This window comes from Podarcis raffonei, chromosome 14 (genome assembly GCF_027172205.1).
Source record: "Podarcis raffonei isolate rPodRaf1 chromosome 14, rPodRaf1.pri, whole genome shotgun sequence".
Classification (NCBI taxonomy): Eukaryota; Metazoa; Chordata; class Lepidosauria; order Squamata; family Lacertidae; genus Podarcis; species Podarcis raffonei.
The window spans coordinates 34,712,292-34,739,081 of record NC_070615.1 but is presented as its reverse complement, the minus strand read 5'-3'; the positions used below and the strand labels follow the sequence as shown (position 1 = coordinate 34,739,081).

At 47.0% G+C, this 26,790-nt stretch overlaps 1 protein-coding gene across 2 annotated transcripts; it reads left to right on the top strand.

Moving 5' to 3' along the window:
• The first annotated feature begins 880 nt into the window (after positions 1-880).
• On the top strand, positions 881-25,172 carry MSS51 (MSS51 mitochondrial translational activator). Of its 2 annotated transcripts, none has more exons than XM_053364150.1 (7): positions 881-1,022; positions 11,635-11,847; positions 12,586-12,741; positions 13,277-13,401; positions 13,818-14,381; positions 22,385-22,478; positions 24,118-25,172. In XM_053364150.1, the coding sequence occupies exons 2-7, from the start codon at positions 11,663-11,665 to the stop codon at positions 24,344-24,346; spliced, it is 1,353 nt and encodes a 450-aa protein (XP_053220125.1). In that variant the 5' UTR covers positions 881-1,022; positions 11,635-11,662; the 3' UTR covers positions 24,347-25,172. The 2 variants fall into 2 exon arrangements, with proteins under 2 accessions (XP_053220125.1, XP_053220124.1); XM_053364149.1 differs by having other exon boundaries at positions 11,625-11,847.
• The last annotated feature ends 1,618 nt before the right edge of the window (positions 25,173-26,790 follow it).

The following is a 26,790-nucleotide window of genomic DNA, read 5'->3' as shown; positions in this document are numbered from 1 at the left end:
AAAGTATTGGAGCCTCAGCTTCAGGATCTGTCCTTCCAGTGAGCACTCAGGGCTGATTTCCTTCAGAATGGATAGTATGGATCTTCTTGCAGTCCATGGGACTCTCAAGAGTCTCCTCCAGCACCATATTGAGACTTTCGAAAAGACAGGACCATACACACTCTTTAGGTTAAAATGTTGTTGTTCCCTCCTCTGCTCTTAACTTTATCTGGGTGTGTACAGAGCATATCTTTAAAGCGCCACCACCTCAAGAATCCTGGGAACTGTAGTTTACCCTCACAGAGCTGCGATCCCCAGCACCCGTAACAAACTACAGTCCCTGGGATTCTTTGGGGGAAGCTGGGTGCTTTAAATGTTTGGTATGGATTTGACATATGGTGTGGAAAGGACCAAGTCTGACTGAGCAAGCAGCATGTCGGGCATGCTGCTGCTGAACAAGGCTGTTTGTAGAGAGAAAGAGCAATAGAGGGCTCTTGCATCAGTTCCTACCGCTGATCTTCACTGACCATCTGTCAGGGATCATTCAGCTGTGATTCCATCATTGCAGGGGGTTGGACTAGATTACCCTTGGGATCCCTTTCAACTCTTCACTTTTGTGATTCTGTTTCCATAGAGCATTACAGCCTTCGCCTTTCTCACAATAACCCCACAAAGCGAGTGTATATGATTTCCCCCTTTTTACACATGGGAGAAACCACAACTGTGTTTGGTGGTGGTAGTTGGAGTGTGGGCCTCTTGTAGTGTCCTCTATTTTCCTGTTGGGGGCAGCTGGCTCATTACGATCCTGATGTTGTACAAACTTTTGAGCAATTGAGAAAGCTCAGTTCAACACCCCCCCCCCACCCATCCCTCCTGTCCGAAGGAGTCCTCCTTCCTAGTCAAGATCAGGAACTGCTGGCAGGATATTCTTAGACTGAGATTTTCTTCCTGGCATTTCTGCAGTTGGAGGCTGAGAGCAATACTGGAGAATTCAAGGGATATTTGCAGCAGAGGAAGAATCCAGCTGCAGAGACGTCTAGCAGGTAAATTTCCCTTACTGCGCATTGATCTTTAAATTTAGCCTATTGACTTTCTCTGGTTTTCTCAGAACTTGCTCTCACAACCTTTTTACCTCTTTGCACATTGTTGCTGCCCTGAGTCCTTCTGCCTTCAACCCAACGGCAGACCCCAATCAACTTTTCACAATCTCTATGCCCTGTGCTCCTCCAACAATTTTAGTTTAACAGGAATAATCCCTGTTACCTCTCTCCCTGGGGTGGGGTGGGGGTTAATCGCTACTCCTATTTTGCCTTTTGAATATCTTTCATAAATGCCCTTTAAGGTTTTTATTTGTATACACTCACACACATGGCCCTGCATGTGGGTTCAGCCTAGGGATGGTGTCGCGCTCTCTCTCTCTCTCTTTAGAAAAAATATTTTTATTAATTACAAACACGTAAATACAGCAAATATACATAAATAAAACTAAAAAGAAAAATAGAGAATATAAAAAGAAAAAAGAAACAGAACAAAATAAAAAATAGATAACAAATTTCAAAAAATAAAAAATAAAAATAAAGACTTTCATATCAACTTCTACATAGGGAGCTCAAGCTTTTTTTAAACAGCTTCGGCTTAGCTCCTTATTTCATATCTCTTGACCTCTTGCTATCGATGAATATAGCAAGACCTCTTGCTATACTTGTAAATCAATATTTTTTTCCAGATTACTGTATTCAAATGGTAAATCTTGGAGAGACAGTCTGACTGTCAATGACACTCACTGAGGGATGGTGTGTCTCTTAACTGTAGCAGTGGCAGACCTTGGGGTCTCAATTTTCAGCGGCACCCTGTGCGACGCCAACATTCAGTGCCCACATTGCCTCTCGCCTTCTACTCTACGGCGCCCCCTGTTGCACCCCCAAGGCTCCATGCTCAGTGCAACTGAACCGATTGCGCCCCCCTAAATCCGCCTCTGACTGTAATGTAGATGGATCTAAACGCACATACAAAAAACCACAATTGTTCGAGTAATTGTTCTTCTAGTACTGCAATTAACCTTCATTAAAGATATTTTTGCAGCCCCAGTAACTATAAGTAATTTTTGTTAGCTACCTTTATTTCTGTTTTGTCCGACAGAACTTTACTCCTGCTTCTCTATCCAAGGGCATATAAATGTAACATCCAGAAAAGGAGTTGCAGCAAGTTTTTCTATTGCGTATGGAGTCAAGCTTCCTCTTGCTAGTGCAAAATAAATGGCAGGCATGCCTGCCAGCTAACTAGATACTTGTGCAGTTGCCAGTCTTACCCCTTTTCTCCACCTGCCCTTTTAAATTCATTATGTTCATTCACAGAAGTATTCATTTGACGCATCACAAATCACAGTGTGCTGGATGGATGGGTATTTTTTCTCAGCATAAGGCAGCTGCGTGTCTAATCTTATTGTATAGAAAGGCCCATATATTAATTATTCCTGTCTCCACCGTTCTGTATTTGGGCACCTCCAGACTGTCTGTGTTTTGTGGGAGGGGCTCAAGGGCACACTGGGAAATCTAGCTTTGTGCAAATAGAGTGAAGTAAAGGACTCTGTCACCCGAGCACAACAAATCCGCTTTAAAAAAAGAAATGGACTTCTTCCCATTTGAAAAGTGATGGGGAAATGCATTGAAATGTGTGGGAAGAGTAAATGACTGGCAGGAAGACATAAAAACCCCCGACAGACAGGTGCTCTGTTGCAACAGATCTACTTCTTGTTTAAAAAGGAGAAAGAGGACATTTTGCAGTTAGAAAAGGGATGTGGAAATGCACCAAAAAGGGTGAGACGAATGTGTGATTACTGGGAAGACTCGTAAACTACCCCACAAGAAAATCAGGATGAATGCAGGAACAGGATGAATGCTCACTGTCACATGACCAGTACACAAACAAATCAAAACAAATGTTCATAAAAGACTAGATATAATCCAACCTTTTGTTTGCATAAACTTTATGCAAAAAAATCAGGATGAATGCTTAATAAATAGGTCATCTGGAGGAACCCTTCTCAGCTCATAGCTTTTAGCTGTATATCTTGATTTGACATCAGTAGCCATGTGTCTAAATTTGAAAAGGACAGCCTTTCTCTTTGAAGGGTCATTAGAAGAGAGTCTGGGGCTGTCCAGGCCAGGTCCAGTTTAAAGAGGCTGGTCCACACCATACAGCATATTCAACACATATCTGAAGCGCATGACATTCCCCCAAAGAATACTGGGAACTGTGATTCCTATACACACAGAACTACAATTTCCAGCACCTATAGCATACTAAAGTTTCCAGTATTTGGGGGTGGCGGGGGTCAAGTGCTTTAAATGTGTGTTGAATATGCTTTAAATGTATAGTGTGAATCTTCTCATAAGAGGAGGGCGGGCTTAAAGTTGCCCATCAACAGATCTCACCTGGACAGCAGGCAAACAACTCACCTGGTCACAGTTTCTTCCACTAGGCTGAGATGAATTGCATTTCTCTTTCAATTATAAAAATTCTTTCTGAATTTGCATCTATACCTCTCAGTCAGAGTGTACAACTATTCTGCAGATCCATGCCCACTTTTACCCTCCTCTCCCTTTTTGCATGATGCCTAAATGTTTGACAATTGACTGCTGGATTCCCCCTCCTGCAAAACACTGGGCTTACTGTATAAGGTGAGCTGGGGAGACCTCCTAGCTCCCTGTGCAGCTCTCAATTAATGGGGTGCCTTTTGCATTTGTTCACCCCATGTCCTGCCCCTCCCAGCTCTGTTCACCAGCCAGTTGGCCAGCTCCAGGGAAGGCACAGGACTGGAATAGCATTGCTATCTCATCCTTGTTGGCAGAGCCTGCTTTTTTGTCATCTTGGTCTCTGACATTTGAGTGTGTCTTCCCCCATCCCCTGTCTCTGGCTCCAGCTACCCTTATCTCCTTCATTGCCCCGCCAAAATAAAGTAATCCACAAGGGCATCTCTTGGGTATGTGCAAATTTAGAGCAGGGTTTTCTCAAACTTGGTTCCCCAGCTGTTATTGGACTACAACTCCCTGGTCCTGCTAGCTAGGGATGATGGGAGCTGTAGTCCCAAAAGGAACCCAAGTTTGGGAAATCCTGGTTTAGAAGAAAAGGCAAGTAAGAGGGGACGTGATCGGATTTTATAAAGCTATGCATGGTGTGGATGAAGTGGACAGAGAAAGGTCTTTCCTCCCTCTCTCATAACACTAGAACTCGTGGACATCCAATGAAGTTGAATGTTGGAAGATTCAGGAGAGAAAAAAGAAAGTACTCCTTCAGGCAGTGCATAGTTAAACTGTGGAACTCCCTGCCACAGGAGGCAGTGATGGCCACCAACCTGGTTGGCTTTAGAAAAGAATTGGGCACACCCATGGAGGATAAGGCTATCAGTGACTACTAGTCATGATGGCAGTGCTCTGTCTCCATGGTTGGAGGCTGTAATGCTTCTGAATACCAGTTGCTGGAAACCCCAGGAGGGGAGAGGGCTCTTGTGCTAGGGTCCCGCTTGTCAGTTTACCAGAGGCATCTTGGTGGCCAGTATTAGAAGAAGAAGAGGAGTTTGGATGATATCCCGCTTTATCATTACCCTGAGGAGTCTCAAAGCGGCTACCATTCTCCTTCCCTTCCTCCCCCACAACAAACACTCTGTGAGGTGAGTGGGGCTGAGAGACTTCAGAGAAGTGTGACTGGCCCAAGGTCACCCAGCAGCTGCAGGTGGAGGAGCGGGGAAGTGAACCCGGTTCACCAGATTACGAGTCTACCGCTCTTAACCACTACACCACACTGGCTCGATGTGCACGATGCTGGGCTAGGTGGGCCACTGGCCTGATCCAACAGGCTCTTCTTATGTTCTTAAAGGACCCTGAGGATTGTAGCTCTGTGACGGGTAAGCTGAAGGTTTCTCTGAGCGAAGTCATGTGTTTAAACATGCTCTGAATGTATGGGGTGTGTGCAGCCTTAAGCTATCCAGCTGAAACAGAATGTAGAGCCGGGAAAGGAAATCGTCTTCCTTCCTTTGTAAAGCCAAAACACGGCGGTGTAGAAGATAATAAATGGACGGCGATGACAGGAGCTCTATCCAAGGGTATCAGAGAAAATCCCTTGCTCAATTAAAGAGCCAGAGGAATTTCAAGAGGTGTGTTATGAGCTGAAACCTGGCCTGTAGCATTGGCTCCAAGTTGTGCCTCTATGTGCCTCTCTCTTTGAGAGATTGTTGTTTTCTGTCAACTGAGAGAGAGGGGGATGATGGCTGTCTAACGAGAATGCAGGGGACTGTCAGGGTAGCAGCGCCAAACCAGCTGCCTGGAATTAAATGATCCTGTTTATCATGAGCGCAAGTGAAGTTCCCCCAATTAAAAACCACTTAGACCTGGCAGAGGGACAGGCAGTCAAACTCAATCCAGGGGCTCAGCTACGCAGAGCATTTTTATAAGCCCACATTTCAGGCCGTAGCTGCCTGCAAGAGAGATCGTGGGCAGGTCCGCACCACACATTTAAAGCATGTTCCGCACACATTTAAAGCACGCAGCTTTCTCACAAGGAATCCCGGGAAATAGTTTCACCTGCACAGAGCTACAGTTCCCAGCGCCCTTTGCAAACTACAGTACCCAGGATTCCTGAAGGGGTGGAATGAAGTGCTTTAAGTATATGGTGTGAATCTGTCCAATATCTGTCTATTTTATTAAAATTTATATATCGCATGAAAAAATAAAAAATCAAAACGGGTAAGAAAGAGAATAAAACAATGAAATTATCAGTAAAAGCAGTTCCAAACAACTATTTGCAACATTCAAAGAATAACTAAAACAAGCTAAAAACAAGCTTAAAACACCTGTCAACATTCTACCTGCCTGGGTAGGCTTCCCTGAACAAAAATGTTTTTAGCATGTGCTGCAAAGAGTACAGTGAAGGTGCCTGCCTGATGTCAATAGACTGGGAGTTCCAAGGTGTGGGAGCTGCCACAGTAAAAGATAAATTTATTACAAATGCAGAACAGGTATTATCTTACACCTGTAACAGGGCCAGTTCTGTCAATTGAAGTGGTCAACTGGGCACATAGGTAAAAGGTAAAGGTAAAGGACCCCTGGACTGTTAAGTCCAGTCAAAGGCGACTATGGGGTTGCGGCGCTCATTTGCTTTCAGGCCAAGGGAGCCGGCGTTTGTCCACAGACAGCTTTCCAGTTCATGTGGCCAGCATGACTAAATCACTTCTGGCGCAACGGAACACCGTGATGGAAATTAGAGCACAAGGAAATGCTGTTTACCTTCCTGCCGGAGCAGTACCTATTTATCTACTTGCACTGGCATGCTTTCGAACTGCTAGGTTGGCAGGAGCAGGGGCAGAGCAACGGGAGCTCACTCTGTCACTGGGATTTGAACCACCGACCTTCTAATCGGCAAGCCCAAGAGGCTCAGTGTTTTAGACCACAGCGCCACCTGCACATATGGGGTAGCCAAGTTGTTTAGGGCTTTATATGCTAATAGTAACACCTTGGACAATAACTGACTCAGAATATCTGACTGCACACATTATTACTGCCAGTGTGGTATAGTGGTTAAGAGCGGTAGACTTGTAATCTGGTGAACCAGGTTGGCTTCCCTGCTCCTCCACCTGCAGCTGCTGGGTGACCTTGGGCTAGTCACACTTCTCTGAAGTCTCTCAGCCTCACTCACCTCACAGAGTGTTTGTTGTGGGAAGGAAGGGAAAGGAGAATGTTAGCCGCTTTGAGACTCCTTCGGGTAGTGATAAAGCGGGATATCAAATCCAAACTCTTCTTCTTCTACTACTATTTTTATAATAATAAAAATGAGATAAATAGAATTTCTGAGCCAAAATGAACGGGGTGGGAGTTGTTCTCCCTGCAATTTCAGCACTGCAGCTTCTCCAAAATTTCAGCTTTGCAGCTCCTCCGATTTTTGCACATTCTTAGCTGTCTCCCTTGGGGGTTACCCACACCTCGCCTGAACTCTGGCAACAACAATCACACAAAAAAACATGTTACTGGGCTCGACCTCAACTCCGCCAGCCACCGCTGCGTCTGAGCTCCTTGTAAGCAGGCTGACAAACCATCGGATGAAAGGCGCAGTATCAAGTGAATATCAGTTGTGGTGTCACTGGATGCTGGTTTTTCTGGCTGGGGGCCAGGCGAATGCCTGGCTCTCAATCTGATCCTGCCCACCCTCCAGTGGGTATCATATAATGATGGGATGATTTACTGGAGCAGGTGTGAGGCTGAAGAGAAGAGGCAGGCCTGTTAGCCGGCGGAGAATGTATTTGCAGCTAACCTTGGGGGAGACTCATCCGCTTGCTTTGTGAACATACCATGCCAGGTCAGAGGAAGAAAAAAAGAAAGGGGAATCATAGAACTGCAGAGTTGGAAGGGAACCCCAAAGGGCATCTAGTACAACCCCCTGCAATGCGGAAAAAAATGATAGCCGCATCAAAATCGCATGTCCCTGGCCCCACCAGATATCTATTCATATAGAACATTTGTAGCCCATTCTTCAGTCAGAAGGTCTGGCTTACATGCAGTCACTGAAAACAGGGCAGTCCTTGCCCACAGGCTTGCAATCTAAACAGCATGACACACAAGGAGAAAGGGAAGAGGAGAAAAAGCAAAGTCAGGTGCCAATTCTTAAATAGTCGTTCTTACAATGGTCTCCTGGCATTGAAACAGCTCAGGGGCAGGAGGCGCCTGGTGGAGCTGGTCTTTTAGCAAAGCCACTCATCTCTCCCACTGAGGCAGCCTGCTGGAATCGGCAGGCAATGTGTGAAGGCCAAGGGACTGCTAGGGGAGGAGGAACAGATTACAGTGGTACCTCGGATTACATACGCTTCAGGTTACATACGCTTCAAGTTACAGACTCTGCTAACACAGTAATAGTAGCTTGGGTTAAGAACTTTGCTTCAGGATGAGAACAGAAATCATGCTCCGGCGGCGCAGCAGCAGCAGCAGCAGGAGGAGGCCCCATTAGCTAAAGTGGTGCTTCAGGTTAAGAACAGTTTCAGGTTAAGTACGGACCTCCGGAACGAATTAAGTACTTAACCCGAGGTACCACTGTATATGTTTCCTCTGAGGCTTTCAGTCATTTAATTAAGAGGCATGCACAGCCAACACAAGCAGGCTTTAACCCCAGCTCGATTGCTGGCCAGTACAGGTTAGATCCTGCTGGGAAGAGAGGTGCCTCCGGGTGGGGGGGGGAGCAGGTCCCCCAGCCTCAAAGAAACTGCTTTTTTTTTGCAGGCATTGGCTGTGTTACAGGGAACCAGGCAGAGGGCCTTCTCAGTAGTGGACCTCTGGAATGAATTAAGTACTTAACCCGAGGTACCACTGTACTTCTTCTCTTGCACATGTAGTGATGCCTATAAAAATGCAGGCTTCTTTCTTGGGAGGAGAGAAAGGAGTGCTTTCCCAGTCCTATGATCAGTGTTTCTTTCATGTGATGTCATAATGATGTCATCTGATTGACAGAGTGGGCGACCCCGGCCACCTGTCACGTTTGAGCCATGTGGTTCGTCCTGATAAGGATGGTCTGGCCCATGGAGCCAAACCCTTTCCACACCCCTGACCTGATCTGAGTTGCAGAGCTACACTCCTTTCCCAGGAGGCAAAGGAGCTAGAGAGTCCCAAATGAGCCAATGGACAGAGATAGCTTTGCTATCTCATTTTGCTATGTGGGGTTTCTCTTGCGCTTGATCCGGAAGCTGCAGTTAGTGCAGAATGCTGCAGTCAGATTGCTGGTAGGAGTGAGACTGTCAGCGTATAACACCTCTGCTCGGTGACCTGTACTGGTTGCTGATTTCCTACTGGGCTAGGTACAAGATGTTACTATTAGTATATAAAGCCCTTAACTTGGGACCAACTTACCTGTGAGATTGCCTTACCCCATGTATGCCCAGTTTGCTGAACTGGCACTATTACAGGTGCCACATAATACTCAGCCCACATTTGTAAGAAACTGATCTTTCAGTGCAGCAATACACAAACTTTGGAACTCCCTGCCTATTGATCTCAGGCAGGCACCTTCACTTCAGTCTTTTCAGCACCTGCTAAAAATATTTTTGTTTAGGTAGGGCTATCCAGACTTGCAGAATGTTTTAACCTGGGTTGTTTTTATTTCAGCTTATTGTTGATTTCAATTACTTTTGAATGTTTTACATAGTCATTTTAAACTGTTTCTTAACTGATACTTTTATTGTTTCATTCTTTTCTCAAAGTGCTTTCTAGGTATCATTTCAATCAAGCATTGTATAAATTTTGTGAAATAAATAAAAATAAAATAAATTCTGTCCCACACCCCAGAACAGACAGGGGGGATGTAAAGGAAGGATAGGGTAATAGAAAAGGGAGATCAAACAGCTGAGACACAGAGCCTGTTGACCCATTTTGATGAAACATGTGGTACATGTTTCCGAGCTGGAAAGCCCACCACCTGTCCTCTCGACCCGTGCCTGTCTTGGCTGATTAGAGCGTGTCCAGACGAGGTGCGGGCCCTCCTGGGGGATATCATCAGTTTGTCCCTTGGCACGGGGACATTCCCAGGGGAACTGAAGGAGGCAGTGGTGCGCCCGCTCTTAAAGAAAACATCATTAGATCCTTTAGATCTATCTAATTACCGCCCGGTTTCGAATCTTCCGTTCCTGGGTAAGGTGATTGAGAGAGCGGTTGCTGAACAGCTTGGTGGGTTTCTGGATGAAACATCGGCTCTGGATCCATTCCAGTCTGGCTTCCGCGCTGGTCATGGGACCGAGACAGCTCTGGTTGCCCTAACAGATGATCTTCGTAGACAGCTGGATCGAGGCGGGTCGGGGCTGCTGATTCTTCTAGATCTGTCAGCAGCTTTCGACATGGTCGATCACGAACTTCTGGACCACCGCCTTGCCGACGTGGGGATCCAGGGCACAGTCCTTCAATGGCTGCACTCGTTTCTCTCTGGTCGTGGACAGAGGGTGGCGCTTGGGGGGGAATTGTCATCGCGCCACTCCTTGGTGTGTGGAGTACCTCAGGGTGCGATACTCTCCCCAATGCTTTTCAACATCTTTATGCACCCCCTCGCCCAGCTTGTCCGGAGTTTTGGGCTGGGTTGCCATCAGTATGCCGATGACACCCAACTCTATCTGTTGATGGATGGCCATCCTGACTCGGCCCCAGACACACTGACCAGATGTCTGGAAGCTGTGGCTGGATGGTTACGTGGGAGCCGGTTGAAGCTAAATCCTTCGAAGACAGAGGTCCTGTGGCTGGGACGGGACGATATGGGATTGGGGGGGCAACTCCCATCTCTTGCGGGGGCGCAGTTAGTGCCAGTACCGTCCGTTAAGAGTTTGGGTGTAATCTTCGACACCTCCCTCTCCATGGAGGCGCAGATTGCAGCTATAACAAAGGCGGCATTTTTCCATCTCCGCCAAGCTAAGCAGTTGGCTCCTTACCTCTCTCGCCCTGACCTAGCCACTGTGATCCACGTGACGGTCACCTCCAGACTGGATTATTGTAACTCACTCTACATGGGGCTGCCCTTAAGACTGACCCAGAAACTCCAGCGGGTGCAGAATGCTGCAGCGAGACTCCTTACGGGGTCTTCGCTGCGAGATCACATTCATCCGGTGCTATATCAACTGCACTGGCTCCCGGTGGAGTACAGGATCAGGTTTAAGGTGCTGGTTTTAACCTTTAAAGCCCTATACGGCCTAGGACCCTCGTACCTACGGGACCGCCTCTCCTGGTATGCCCCACAGATAAACTTACGGTCTTCAAATAAAAACATCTTGAAGGTCCCAGGCCACAGAGAAGTTAGGCTGGCCTCAACTAGAGCCAGGGCTTTTTCGGCTGTGGCTCCGACCTGGTGGAACACTCTGTCACAAGAGACTAGGGCCCTGCGGGACTTGACATCTTTCCGCAGGGCCTGCAAGACAGAGCTGTTCCGCCAGGCCTTTGGCCAGGGCACAGCCTGACTCCCTCCCTCGGCAATCTTCGCGGAGCTCTGGCCCAATGGTGGCCAGTGGCTTGAATTTAATTAATTTTATAATGAATGATTTTAGAGTGTTGTTTGTGTTGTACTTTTGTACTGTTTTATTGTTGTTAGCCGCCCTGAGCCCAGCTTCGGCTGGGGAGGGCGGGATATAAATAAAATTTATTATTATTATTTATTATTACAGTCCTCTGGTTTTCCTGTGTCTCTCACCACCATAGCACACTTTGCCCCTTGACTGAAGCATCTCAGCCTTTTGAATTACAGTGGTACCTCATGTTAAGTACTTAGTTCGTTACGGAGGTCCGTACGTAACCTGAAACTGTTCTTAACCTGAAGCACCACTTTAGCTGATGGGGCCTCCTGCTGCTGCCGCGCCGCCGGAGCATGATTTCTGTTCTCATCCTGAAGCAAAGTTCTTAACCTGAAGCACTATTTCTAGGTTAGCAGAGCCTGTAACCTGAAGCGTATGTAACCCGAGGTACCACTGTAGTTGGACCTGGCTGCTTGTTGGCTCTGGCGCCACCTACTGTTGGGCTCCCTGCCTTGCACCCTACCGTTCCCAACGGGCTCCAGGCACCACTGCCCTGCTGTAGCTTCTTCCTGGAAGATGACCCATAAATACAGAAATAGGTATAAATAAAAACCTTCCTTTACAGATTGATTCAGATTCTGGATCCTCCAACAACCCCCAAAGATGGCTCACAGGAACAAAGCTGGGGCTTCCAAAGCCGGCCGCGCCAAAAAGACTCCCAAGGAGACGCCAGTTGTTACAGGACCCAATATGGACTCTCTGGGTTTCCTGGCTATGGACAGCAACGTCCCAGGTTTGTCGCAGGTCATCCTTCAAAAACTCAACATGAAGAGCTACGATGACTACAGGTGAGGTTTGTTGGTAAACGTAGGTGGGGGTGATATTTCAGAGGATGCTGAAAATCCTGGTTTTGGGTGTGTGTGTGTGTGTTGATAGCTTCACAGAAGTTGTTAGGATGCAGGCCTGCAAGTGAGAATCTGCACTCTGGGAACCAGGAGATGTTCATTCCAAGACTGGGAGCTGAAATATGAGCCTTAGTAAGATGGGGGGGGGGATATCTCTTTAGCCTCATACACGCCAACTGATCCTGCTCATCATGGGCCATGCTGATTTCCTGATCCCTTATAAATCACTATCCACATTTATTTTGGCCTTTTGAGAATGCCTTGTTAAACATTTTGCTTTTGTTAAGAGTGAGATACAAGCTTTCTTGTTTTTCAGGTTTCTGCTTCCTCTGCAGAGTCTCTAGCCCAGTCTTTCCCAGCCAAATGTTTTGGACCACTACTTCTTCAGTCACAGGCAGCATGTTCCATAATGCACAAACTAACCCCTAATCCTAAAAAAGAAAGAATAAAAAAATATAGTACATCCCCATTTACCTAACATTCTGGCAGCTGAATGAACAGTTTTGGTATGGTGTTGCTACAGGTTTTGTTTCTGAGAACAAACTTAGTTAAAGAAAGAAAGAAGCCTTGCTGTTATTTATTTGTATATTTAGAGCATTTGTTCACTGTTAGGTGCCCAGAATAAGCTCACCTACAACTGAGTAAAACAAGAGGGTCCCTGTTTGTGCTGTTTCTTCACAGGTCTGCAGTGGAAGGCAGAAAACTGTGCACGGATTTTGGCATCCGGTCCTATTTTGAGATGTTCCAGAAAATGGAGGACACTTTCAAGTTTTGTGTTGAGTGCAAGAAGCTTCCGGAATCAATGCCTGATCCTAAAAGCCTGCGGCGCTGCAAAAGGTTAAAAAATAATAATAGAACTGTTAATCAATGAAAGAAATCCTAGATCAGGAGAGCCTTTGGCCCTCTGGATATTTCTGAACTGCAACTCCCACCATCCCTTGCTGTTGACCATTTTTGCTGGGGCTGGTGGGAGTTGTAGTTCAACAACATATGGAGGGCCAGATGACATTTTTAAGCTTAATACATCAAGCAAATAAATGTGCATGTGACCAAACCAGGAAACTATGGCTGCCTGCTTTGGAACAAACCAGTATATCAAGCTACAAATTGTTTTAGGATCCAAAGCAGGCAACCATTGTTTCCCAGCCAGATGAATCAGGAAACTACGGCTAAGGAGATGCTTCCTGGCTTCACTGTGGTTCCTGCAAAGGGGAAGAGCAAAGCAGCTACGAGCAAAGGCTCGTTCATATCCCAAGTCAAGATATGATCGTCCAGATATAGGCAGTGAATAAAGATAACTTCTTGCTATGGATATTGAAGCCAGTGGGGTCTGGTAGGCTGAACCTTATGGCAACCTTCCTTCCATTCCCAGGTGCCAGAATGTCTATTACTGTGGCTCAGAATGCCAGCGAGCCAACTGGCCCACACACAAAAAGGTCTGCAAGAAGCTGAAGCTGGTGGCTCTCGACCGACTAGTGGAATGGCTTGTTTTCACAGGTAAGCCTGCTATGGGCATGAGATTCAGTGCTGGTGTATTTTTTTCCTCTGCCCTCTCTCAGCTGCTCTGTTAGTGTATCTTCACTGGCAGAATGGCTCTATGGGGTGTTCAGTCATGGCCGCGGCCATTCTGATGTGCCACCTGCATTGCAGGGCTTCCACCAAATCCTTTGCTGGCCAGTCTTCAGAATCAGGTTATGCTCTTTATTCATTCATTAATCACAGTTTCCAATTAAAGGAAAACAACTCTACCTGACAATAAACTATTAAAAATATGTGTATTACAGCAGGCAGACTTAAAGTTTGGGCAAGGGCACCTTAAAAACAAACAAACCAATGAATCCCAAGGCCCACTAGTAACCCAAAAGTCTACCAGTCAATCTGAAGCTTTTGTTCCACTGCGATTCTTCCGACAGGCGACATCCCTTTCCCCACAAGCCCCTGGACGAAGCGAATCCTGGAGGTGAGAGGCTGGGAGGACTACTTCTCGATGCAGGACGGTCTAGAGGAGAAGCTCAGCAATATCATGACGGGGCGTTACATGAACATCCTCTGGGCCAATGCTGGGAAGCCAAAGCCGGAGGAGGCGGAGCTCCTGGAGTCTGTCAAGCGGGTGATGACGGACTTTGTGTCCAGGCCAGCCACCATTGGCTTGGGGCTGTGCCTGTTCCACCTCGACCCCTACGCCAAGCCTATCACGGTGCACGTGGTTGGAGCTTCCCACGTAGAGACTCTGAATGCCCGGGTGACAGACTACGATGAGCTCTCCCGCATGTTTCCAAAGCACCAGGGCATCGAGGTGGTGATGGTGGGCGTTGACGTGGTAGATGGGCCCATCATGAGGCCGCCGTTGGTGGCTTTCGGGCCCCGGGAACGAGTCTACCTCAGCAGCTACAAGGGCCTTTATCATGACTTCTGGGAATCGCAGGTGGAGACCCAGCAGGCTGCTCGGCCTGACATCGTGGTTGGCTTCCACCCAGGTATGTCATTCCATTGTCCCTTCCCTGTAGCTCAGTGGTGGAGCTTCTTTTTGCGTGCAGAAGGTTCCAGGTTCAATCCCCGTCATCTCTGGATAGGAATCCTGGGAGCAGTAACTTGCTAAGGATGCTGGGAATTTCACTTTGCCAGGGGTAAACTCCAGCTCCCAGAATTCTTTGCAGTGGGAGGGAGCCTGCTTTAAATGTATTATGTGTTGGAGCCCTTCCCATTACAAATGGTGCATGAAGCCTTTTGTTGTTGTTGTTGTTTAGTCGTTTAGTCGTGTCCAACTCTTCGTGACCCCATGGACCAGAGCACGCCAGGCACTTCTGTCTTCCACTGCCTCCTGCAGTTTGGTCAAACTCATGCTGGTAGCTTCGAAGACACTATCCAACCATGTCGTCCTCTGTCGTCCCCTTCTCCTTGTGCCCTCCATCTTTCCCAGCATCAGGGTCTTTTCCAGGGAGTCTTCTCTTCTCATGAGGTGGCCAAAGTATTGGGGCCTCAGCTTCAGGATCTGTCCTTCCAGTGAGCACTCAGGGCTGATTTCTTTAGGAATGGATACGTTTGATCTTCTTGCAGTCCATGGGACTCTCAAGAGTCTTCTCCAGCACCATAATTCAAAAGCATCAATTCTTCGGCGATCAGCCTTCTTTATGATCCAGCTCTCACTTCCATACATCACTACTGGGAAAACCGTAGCTTTAACTATATGGACCTTTGTTGGCAAGGTGATGTCTCGACTTTTTAAGATGCTGTCTAGGTTTGTCATCGCTTTTCTCCCAAGAAGCAGGCGTCTCTTAATTTCGTGGCTGCTGTCACCATCTGCAGTGATCATGGAGCCCAAGAAAGTAAAATCTCTCACTGCCTCCATTTCTTCTAATTGCCAGGAGGTGATGGGACCAGTGGCCATGATCTTCGTTTTTTTGAGCTACCCTCTTTAGCTGGTCTTTTGCGTTTGCAGGATATTTGTGGACCCAGCAGAGAGAAAGGGAGAGAGAAGGAGTTTCAGAAATCCTTGTTTATGCTAATGCGCTCTTAGGATCATCCCTAAATCTGTCTGTGAGCTACTGGAAATGGAATGCAGTAAATGGCAACAGAGAGATCCAAGTATTTTATCTGTAGGTGAACAATGCCAGCAAACCAACAGCCTTAAGAGCAGTTGTCGATCTCCACCCCAATGTGAATAAGAACCTACCCCCGACTTGCATTTTTTCATCTGTTTGCTAGCTTGGTTTGGAACGCAGGAAACTTTACATTAGGATCAGCTAATTACCTTTGAAGCCCAGTGCTGTCAGCAGCAAGGGCAGGAAACTTCTGGCCAGCAGGGCAAATTAAGCCCAACACAGATCCCAATTTGGCCCATGGGCTGTTTCCGCCAAACTGTTTCCACCAGCCCTATACCTGGTGTCACCTTTTGCTGCTTTCATAAAATTGCCCTAATTTTATTGATGTTATGCTTAGGGGTGGAAGGATCTGCCCCTTTTGGTTCTCTGGGTTTCTCATTTTTCGAATCTCAAATTCAGCCTCTACAGCTCTTTAACACAGCTCTCCCTCTGGGAGTTCTCACCGTCAGGGACTCTGTGAGGTCTCCAGCAGAGAAAAGTCCCCCCGCAGCTGCCATCTGATCTTTTTAACTGTCTGTACTAGTGATTGAACCTGAGACCATCTGCTTGCAAAGCAGGTGCTCTGTCACCAAGCGACTCTCCCTTCCCAGTTTGGAGGGGGGGGTGTTTCCCAAGGGTGAAGACATGTGTAATCTTTTTTGAGCAGTGGAGCCATTATGGAAGTGCCCTTAACAAACCAAACATACTGCTTCCTCTGCACCATAGTGGGGTGGAAGACTACCTAGTCCCACAAATAGAGGCTGGTGTCCATCAACTAGAGTTGCCATACGTACAGAATATTCCAGACATACAGTGGTACCTCAGGTTACATACACTTCAGGTTACAGACTCTGCTAACCCAGAAATAGTACCTCTGGTTAAGAACTTTGCTTCAGGGTGAGAACAGAAATCATGCTCCAGCGGCAGCAGGAGGCCCCATTAGCTAAAGTGGTGCTTCAAGTTAAGAACAGTTTCAGGTTAAGAACGGACCTCCAGAACGAATTAAGTGCTTAACCTAAGGTACCACTGTATCTGGAATACTGCTGTCTCTAGCAGTGTCTGGGCGAAAATTGGTAAAATGTCCAAGAAAATCCAGATGCATGGCAGCCCATGTCGGCAGTGCTGTTTTCCATAGAAAATGGTTAAAAACAGCAATTTTTTTGCCCCCCAAAGCTCAACAACATCCGTGTCTGGAATTCACATAATCATAGAATTGGAAGGGACCCCGAGGATCATCTAGTCCAGGCATGGGCAAACTCAACCCTCCAGATGTTTTGGGACTACAACTCCCATGATCCCTAGCTAACAGGACCAGTGGTCAGAGATCATGGGAGTTGTAGTCCCAAAACATCTGGAGGGCCAAGTTTGCCTATGCCTGATCTAGTCCAACTCGCTGCAATGCAGGAATCTCAGCAAAGGCATCTATGACAGATGGCCACCTGACCTCTGCTTAAAAACCTCTAAGGAAGAAGATCCACCACCTCCCAAGGGAGACCATCCCACTGTCAAACATCTCTTACTTTCAGAAAGTTTTTTTCCTGATGTTTAATCGGAATCTCCTTCCTTGTACCTTGAAGCCATTGGTTTGAGTCCTACCCTCCAGAGCAAGAGAAAACAAGCTTGTTCTGTCTTCCATGTGACAGCCCTTGAGATATCTGAAGATGGCTATCGTCAAATATTCCTAAGGCTGTACTTTGCTTTAAACTGTTTTCATGCTGTATAAATTGTTGTGTGACCTGCCCTGGGACCTGTGGGCGAAAGGCAAGTAATAAATCAAATCATTACAGTGGTACCTCGGGTTACAGCCTCTTCAGGTTACAGACTCCACTAACCCAGAAATAGTACCTTGGGTTAAGAACTTTGCTTCAGGATGAGAACAGAAATCGTGCAGTGACGGCGCAGCGGCAGCATGAGGCCCCATTAGCTAAAGTGGTGCTTCAGGTTAAGAACAGTTTCAGGTTAAGAACGGACCTCCAGAATGAATTAAGTACTTAACCCGAGGCACCACTGTATTATGAATATTTATAATAAAAATAGTGAGCATCGTGTTCTCACTGTAGCCAACCAAATGCCCCCATGCAAGCAGGGCCCCTCCACACTTGCCATTCCCAGCAACTGGTGTTCATTGGCACACTGCCTCTGACAGCCTCCGACTTTCTGACAAAGCGTCAGGATCCTCCACGTTTTCATTTGTCTGTTTGTGATTTCTTCTGTTTGTCCTGGGTTCTCTACCCACACGTCCAAGAGATTGGTTTTTTGTACCGCCACTTTCCCTGGGGGAACCTACTGCTCACTACTGAATCAGAACAAACATCAGTCGGGAGTTCTGCGGATTGGCGTTTGTTCCAGTTCAGCAACAAGCACCGGGTTTTCCCAGGGAAAGCTGAATAAAATCTGCAGAGAATGTCCTCTAAGCAATCTTTTCCCACCAGACCATCATGCTAAGGGCCTCTTGTGCCGGCACACAGGCCATGAATCTCACTGCCTCTCACCCTAACCTACCTCACAGGGTTGTTGTGCGAATGACATGAGGAAGGAGAAATCCGGGTATGCCACCTTGAGCTCCTTCGAGAAAAAAGGTGGGATATAAATCCAATAAATAATAACAATACTACCATTAAATAATTGCACAAACCTAGATTATACACTTGAATCCCTCCTGCAGGTGATCCCACTCACCCGAGGGATCCTCTGGATGCCAGATGTCTCAGAAGCACACCTTGCGGATCACAACTTGCCTAGCAAGCACCAGATTCTGCCCAGCTGTCTTGTAAGCTATTCCACTTCCAGTCAGCTGCTTGCTGCTGACAGTGTGTTTCACTGCTGGGATTAGACTGAGCACTAAAGAGCTGAGCTGAGGGACCCTGACAGGGGCTGATCAGCTTGTTAGCATACCTATCACTATCGAGCTGGTTAAGTGCAGAGCAGCTGTGGTGGGGGGCATTAAGTGCTCAGCCGCACACACAGCTTGGGCGTCCCTTGCACACATTACAAAACGGAACGGAAGCCGTCATGGTGCGTTGTAATGTGGGGGCAACCGGTACATGACAAAATGGCCACACGGGTTTCCCAAACTGCATCCTGCTCAGTTTCTCCAGGGAAGGAGAAACTAGGTTCTATGAGCATGCCTCAGCCAATAATAATAATAATAATAATAATAATAATAATAATAATTCATTATTTGTACCCCGCCCATCCGGCTGGGTTTCCCCAGCCACTCTGGGCGGCTTCCAACAGAGATTAAAAATACATTAAAATGTCACGAAATAAATCTTCCCTGAACAGGGCTGCCTTCAGATGTCTTCTAAATGTCAGGTAGTTGTTTATCTCTTTGACATCTGGTGGGAGGGCGTTCCACAGGGCGGGCGCCACTACCGAGAAGGCCCCCTGCCTGGTTCCCTGTAGCTTTGCTTCTCGCAATGAGGGAATCGCCAGAAGGCCCTCGGCACTGGACTTCAGTGTCCAGGCAGACCGATGGGGGTGGAGACGCTCCTTCAGGTATACTGGGCCGAGGCCATTTAGGGCTTTAAAGGTCAACACCAACACTTTGAATTGTGCTCAGAAACATACTGGGAGCCAATGTAGGTATTTCAAGACCGGTGTTATGTGGTCTAGGCGGCCGCCCCCAGTAACCAGTCTAGCTGCCGCATTCTGGATTAGTTGTAGTTTCCTCTGCGAGGGCAGATCTGAGATGGAGGAGGAAGAAGAAGTAGGCACGTGTTGCCACTCCCTGGACTGGTGGTAAGCAAGAAGGCAGGCAGCGGAGGGCTGGCTGAGGGCAGACTGAGGTTGGTGGGGCAGTGCCCCATTCACCTAATGGACCCACCTTCACTGGTGCCCCTCCATGTACAACAGCTGACCAGACTAGCTGTTGAATCTTACATCAACATCCTCCACTGAACCCAGGAGCAGAAGACAAGCTCTGTCCACTTACCACCACCCCTCAGTATCTGTCACCTAAGGCAGCTGCTTCATCTTGCCTCACGGCTGGGCTGGCCTGGATTGATAGATGACACATCACAGAATAGTAGAGGATATCTGGGGACAATGCTGCAAAGCAGGCTTCTTTTTCTACCAGGATGGGATAAAAGAGAAAGAGACATTTTATGAAATTTTATCGGGGAGCGGGGAATGACTTCTGAGAAATTTGGGGTCAGTTCTATACTTAATCTTTTTTATATATGGAAAGATGATGATCATCATATTTAGCCCAAAACAAAAAGGCCTCCCAGAGTGGCTTAGAAATGTGACATAGGTGGTCCCCACCCTCAGGCTTGCAAGCTAAAAGATATAGCACAAAAGGGGAAAAAACTATAAGGGAGGCGGAAAACTGTCCTTTGGGATTTCAAGCCACATATGACGTATCCATCACAATGTTGGGCATTTCCATAACATTACCTGCCCAGTCCTGGAAGGCAACCTGAAACTTTTCGTAAAGGATGTTGCAGTGTGTCTTGTCTCAGCGATGGCACTGTGTGGCACTGCAAGGGTGCTTCTTCCTCAGGAGCAAGGCCATGTTCCACTGGCGCGCTCCACCACATTCCGTAGGTATTAAGTTATTAGTACCAGGATAGTCAGATGCCCTTGTGAATACGCAAGGCTCCCTTGGCACATCATTCCAAGCTTGCAGAAATGTCAGAGGGCTTTGCAAACTGGGAATTAATCTTCCCTCCGTCCCCCACTCTGCCATCCCCAATCTGATCTGATCTTGGCAGTGTCACCGCCCGCCCCCCATGGTTCCCAGCTATGACGTGCGAGAGAGTTTGGCATCCTTGTTCTGACAGCTGCACAAACAGCCAGACCCTCACTATTCCCTCCCTCAACCTGCTGGGGATGTTTCCAGTCTCCATCCTCTTTCTGCCAAAGGTGTGATGTATAAGTGGAATCAGCACTTGCTTCACATATCGGCCTTGCAAGGCATAAGCACGCTAAGTTGGCACTCTTCACCAGCAAAAGGTGCAGAGAATGTCCTCTGAGCAATCTTTTCCCGTCATGACATCATGCTAGGGGCATCTGTACGGCATCCAGGGAAAGTCGGCCTCAGTTCTTGCCCTGCAGCTTTGCCTGGTGTCCAGTCTCTGCAAATAGCACATGAGGTTATTAAAGCCATCCCTGCACTGAATTGCTTCATGCTGCAAGCGGTTGCATGGGGATGTGTGTGTGTGTTGTATCTTGCAGGGGAGTGTTCAGACGTGCAACCAAAATGATCAAGGGGATGGAGGGACACTCCTATGAGGAAAGGTGGTAGCATTTTGGACTTCTAGGTTTGGAGATAAAGCAAGAAAGAGGGGACTTGATAGAAGTGTATTAAAATTATGCATGTCATGGAGAAAGTGAAACACTAGAACTCACGGACAGCCAATGAAGCTGAATGTTGGAAGTTTCAGGACAGACAATAGAAAGCCCTTCTTCAGGCAGTGCATAGTTAACTTGTTCCCACAAGGGGTAGTGATGGTCACCAAGCTGGATGGCTTTAAGAGAGGATTGGACAATGGCTATCATTGGCTACTAGGCATAATAGCTATGCTGTCGGAGGCAATGATGCTTCTGAACACCAGCTGCTGGAAGCCACAGGAGGCGAGAGTGTGCTTGTGCTCAGGCCCTGCTTTTGGACTTTCCACCGGTTGGCCACTGTGGGAGCAGAATACTGGAGTAGATAGGCCACTGGCCTGATCCAGCAGGCTCTTATTATGTTCTAATGCATGGTGGCACATAGAAATGGCACCAGGGTCAGGGAGACGGCTAGGCTGAAATCCTTCTGACATGTTCTCTTGTGTGTTTCACCACATTGCAAAGGGCAATTCCACCAGATAAACCTTTCAAAAAATGGAAAATTGGCTTCCAGGTGGAAAGATCAAAATTAGAAACAGAACTGTTAGAACCCAATACTAAGAACTTGTCAAGAATGTACAATTTGCTGTTGAAATGGAATACACAGGATGAAACGGTTAAATCAGCAATGATTAAATGGGCACAAGACATTGGTCATGACATTATGTTTGCTGACTGGGAGCAGTTATGGACCACCGGTATAAAGTTTACGGCATGTAATGCCTTAAGAGAGAATATTATGAAAATGATTTATAGGTGGTACATGACCCCAGTCAAGCTTGCAAAAATTTATCACTTGCCCAACAACAAATGTTGGAAATGTAATGAAATGGAAGGTACTTTCTATCACCTTTGGTGGACGTGCCCAAGGATTAAGGTCTTCTGGGAGATGATCTATAATGAAATCAAGAAGGTTCTTAAGTGTACCTTTCACAAGAAACCAGAGGCTTTTCTCTTGGGCATGGTAGGCCAATTGGTGTCAAGGAAAGATAGGACGTTTTTTATGTACGCTACAACAGCAGCAAGAGTTCTTTTAGCAAAGTATTGGAAGACACAAGAACTACCCACGCTGGAAGAGTGGCAGACGAAGGTGATTGACTATATGGGATTGGCTGAGATGACGGGCAGAATCCGTGACCAAGGGAAAGAGACGGTGGAAGAAGATTGGAAGAAATTTAAACTTTATCTTAAGAACTGTTGTAAAATTATTGAGTGTTAAAATGTCATGGGTATGGCAAAGCAGATTTGCAGCGATAAATGACTGGGTAAGAGAAAAAGGTTAAAGAAAGTGAATTATAAGTAATTGAGATTAGGGGTTGCTGAAAAAGTTTAAAATAGGGATGCAGAAAAGGGAGGCATGGGGAAGTCGTTGAAATTGGGATTAAGGAAAAAAAGATTATGAAATTATACATGTTTATATGTTTGTTTGTTTTTGTATTGTCAGTTGTAATGTGTTATAATTTATGTTGGAAAATCAATATATATATATATTTTTAAATAAACCTTTCAAAAAATGCAACCTGGGCACTGCATGCAAACAAGCCATTTCCGGTCTTCTCCATTCCTAGGTTTCCATGCCTGCCATGACCTAATGGAGAGTTGGCTTCCCACCTTGCTGCTCCTTCGAGACTACGAGATCCCCTCGCTCTTCACCGTGTACAGGTAAATAGGCAGGGTTTCCTCTACTTCCTCTCCCACACCTGTTCTCCATTGCTGGTGCCAAGGGCCAAACAAGATGATAAGTAAGCGGAGGCTGGATGGCCATCTGTCATTGATGCTTTAGCTGAGATTCCTGCATTGCAGAGGGTTGGACTAGATGACCCTTTGGGTCCCTTCCAAATCTTAAGATTCTATGATTCTATCTGGTACTGGGGGGCAAAAGTGGGCAGATGTAACTGTTACCTTCGCAAAGCAGGCTGCATTCACAGGGACATAGGAGCTGCCGCATGTTGGCTCAGACTATTGGCCTCTCTAGCTCCATATTGCTTACACTGACTGGCAGTGGCTCTTCAGGTTTCAGGCAGGAATCATTCCCAGCCCTACCTGGAGATGCCTGGGACTGAACCTGGGCAAGGCTGATGCGCTAACCACAATATCACAGGCCTTCCACTCTTCTATTCTCCTTCCAGAACATTTTGACATTTGCCGCTCATTTGGATGTCCAACCTGCATTTGGAATGTGCAGGTGAGGCTGCATAGCATTCAGACTAGGAAGAGGGAGGCATAGGAGGAATGGCTAGGGGACTGTTGCAGCTGCCTCCCAACATCTACCGCCTGAGGCATTTGCCCCATTTTGTCCAATAGTGGGGATGGCCCTGAACTCATTGAGTTATAGGAAGCTACACAGAAACTGGGAACTGGAGCCTTCTCTTTTCAGTTTCCTAGGACTGTCACCAAACCCAATGTGGCCCCATTAGGGCAGAATGCCCAGGAAGCCAAATCAATATTGGCATTCTGTCGACTTTTGAATATCTGTTTGCACACATATTCCTTTGATCTCTTCCCAGGCCTCCTGTTTCAATTGCTGTGTTGTTTTATTGCCTGTTTTAATTATGTAAGTATGTATGCATAATTTATCTTTATTCAATTTTCAATATAATGAGATACATACTTACATTAAAACAAGGTGGGGGAGAAAGATTCATAAATACATACCTAAAAGGAAGGAATCAGAAAAATTCACGAATGTGGAAAATCCATTGTTTTGATGGGCTTGTGTATTTTAATCATGGATGTTTATATATTAATATTTCTGTAAATTGGATTTTATGTATTAGAAGCCCAAAATTACCTTCATTAATTTCATTATGACATTTATACCCCATCTTTCCTCCAAGGAACTCAAGGTTGCATACATAATTCTCCTATTTCTACCCTCAAAACCACCCTGTTGAGGTAGGCTAGGTTGAAAGGCAGTGACCAACCAAGTAGGAATTTGAACCCTGAACCCCAGGTCTTAGTCTAACACTCTAATCACTACTCTATGCCAGCTCTATTCAGTGGATGCTAATGAAGTCCAGGCAAGGTTGTGTTTAAGCATGTGTTATTTCACACTTTCCAGTGTGTTTTTCTGTTGCTTTCATTTCATTGATCTTTTGAGGAAGTGGGTTTGTTGTGCAAAACATCCCCATCCATTATAAGAGCACAACTATCATGGGCTGATACGTGATTGAGTTCCACCCCAAAATAGTGACTATCTGGATGCACTTGAAAAACCATTCAGGGTCTAAAATGACCTAGCTAGTGCTAGCTGAAAATGATCTAGCAGCACTAACCAAGACCCCTTCCTTCTTTTCCCCAGTGAACAGGAAATGAAGAATTCGCTCAAGATCTTGATGGAGCTAGAGACCCAGATCACAGGCTGTGGGGCCAACCCCTTTGCCTCCCTCAAACCAGAACAGGCCTACTCAAACCCCAATAAGCCTCCTGTCTACTGCAACTCCCACTACATGATGTTCCGGGGGCTGTCTGCTCCCCCAGATGAGCTGGACATAGGAGAGCTGGATGGGGGTGAAGAGGAGCAAGATTAGATGGGGAAGCTTACAGCAAGCGACCTCCTAACTCCAGGCAGCAGAGGCTTCTTCATTTCCCCACATCTGTTCAACTACTTGCTTGGAGCGGACAGAGATGTCAGGAACGCAAGTGGTGGTTGTGTGCGCGTGCTCATTCTCAAAGCTGGCCCCGTCCTTGCAGCTGAAGGGCAGATTCCAAGGGTAGCAAATAGGGAAGCGCCATAGCTCAGTGGGGAAGCATCTGCTTTGCATGCAGGAGGTTGTGGATTCAGTCCCCAGTCTAGGATTGGCAGATATCCCTGCCTCAAACCCCAGAGAGCTGCTCTGAGGCCGTGGATGTTGGCCCTTCTTAACTGGAATTCCCATCAACCCCAGAAACCATGAAGCTACCAGCCATGATGTCTGTGCTCTGCCTCTGACACAGTAATGCGTCTTGAGTACCAGTTGCTGGAAACCACAGGAGAGAGTGCTCTTGTGCTTGGGTCTCACTTGTGGGTTTCCCTCCAGGTATCTGGCTACCCTCTGCGAGACCAGGATGCTGGACCAGATGAGCCTTTGGCCTGATCTACCAGGCTCTACCCATGGGTTCCATGGTTGGAGGCTGAAGAGCTTTGGGATACCAGTTGCTGGAAATTGCAGGAAGAAAGTGTGCTGTTGCACTCAGATCCTGCCTCCTGGCTTCCGTCCCACAGGCATCTGGGGGTGGGGCACTGTGAGACCAGGATGCTGGACTAGATGGGACATTGGTCTGATCCAGCAGGCTCTTCTTAAGTTCTTAAGCATGGTCAATGTTCCTGTGGACCTGCTGTTTTTCAAAAGCCAAGCCATGGACTCGTTGCTTTTGAAAATGTTGGTATCTTTGTGGTAAGATGAAACTAGAATTAGTTGGCTCTGCCTGTCAACGGCTCTGGTGCCACCTACTGTTGGCCTCCTGCCACCATTGATTTTATACGACACCCCTTTAGTGAAAGTCCAGAGGTTTTACAAATGATGCTTGGAAATGTTTCCCAAATCGTGTGGGCAGACACCCAAAGCTGTATGAAATGTTGCTCAAGAGAGCCAGAGCCAGAGCAGTAAGGACCCAGGGGATGGAAGTGTAATAAATAAAATACAAATCAGGTACGATTGCCAACATCATGTTGACTCCTGCTGAGCCAGCTGCACAAGCACAAGGATGGTTTTCCCATGAGAAACTGTTTTATCACTCAATTGTTTTTTAAAAAATAAAGCATAACAGAATGGCTCCTACACAGATCACAAATTATCTACATAGGATTTTCCCATACACACCAATTTCCCCCCATTTCCAGGGCCCATGGAATGCAGGGAGCCTCTCAGCTTATACACTGCATGAGAACAGGCCCCAATCCATGTTTGCCACCCGGGTTCTCAAAAGGCCCAGAAACACAAGGATGTTCCATACGTTCTCAGACACCCAAAATCTGGGTGAGAGATGGCTGATGGGGCTGCAGTCCTAGTTCCCCATATTTCAGCACACATAAAAAGTGTAAGCATAGTTCATAGATGGCTAATTAAAATACATATTGCTGGATCATCTCTCTGTGCCATCTACCGCCATCTATTCTTCTTGGGAGCTTGGATGGATCTTAGGGGTCAGAATCCTACCCAAGCAACACTTCAAAACATGTTTGACCTCGAAAGAGAATGTGCATCAAACACCAGCCCATGTTCCTCAACTGGCAACCCTGAACCACACGGCAAGCTTTCTGAGGATGTTTTTCTCGAGGTCTCAGTTTGGTCCCTCCAAAGCGCTTCCATCGAAAAGGGTGGGGATCCAGCAATTTCTGTGCATTCAGAGGCAAAATGTAGCAGCTGGGATTGCAGCCTGGGAATCAAAGGGACCAACCACAAAAGAAGCTAGGAGCCGTTCTGCGACAGAAAGCAGTGCAAATTCCAGTAAGGATGCTTGTAGATTGAGGTTCGGAGAGCACATTAAGACTTGAGAGGCTGACATCTGAGGAATCTGTGGCACCGCCTTGAAGCCCCCTTCCGGACGGGGGCTGCACTTCTGGTTTTCTGCAAGGCAAAAAAGTTGGACGCTGGTGATGGCAGGAGAGTTGCCAGACGATGGCCTCCGAGTGTCAGTTGCTGGGGAGTCGAAAAGAGGGGAGACGGCTGTTGTGCTCGGGTCCTGTTTGCAGGCTTCCCAAATGCGTTTGGTTGGCCTCTGTGAGAACCAGAGGCAGGAATAGATGGGCCATGGGCGCTTCCTACACTCACATTAAATTTATGGGCAGGACCCGAGGCGAAAGAAGGCAAGGCTCATTCCTTTTTGGGCAGCCTTCCAAGAGCCACATGGGCAACCTTTCCTGGAGGATAAGGCTATTCATGGAGATTAAGACCATCAGTGGCTACTAGCCAATATGGACACGTCCTTCCTGTGCTGTCAGAGGCTTCTCACAGCCACAACAAACACAGGATGCTGGACCAGATGGGCCTTT

Coding starts and splice junctions, on each gene's coding strand:
- MSS51 (XM_053364150.1), top strand. CDS start 11,663: ATGGCTCACAGGAACAAAGCTGGGGCTTCCAAAGCCGGCCGCGCCAAA. Junction 14,382..22,384: donor CGTGGTTGGCTTCCACCCAG/GTATGTCATTCC, acceptor CTCCATTCCTAG/GTTTCCATGCCTGCCATGAC. Junction 22,479..24,117: donor TCGCTCTTCACCGTGTACAG/GTAAATAGGCAG, acceptor TCTTTTCCCCAG/TGAACAGGAAATGAAGAATT.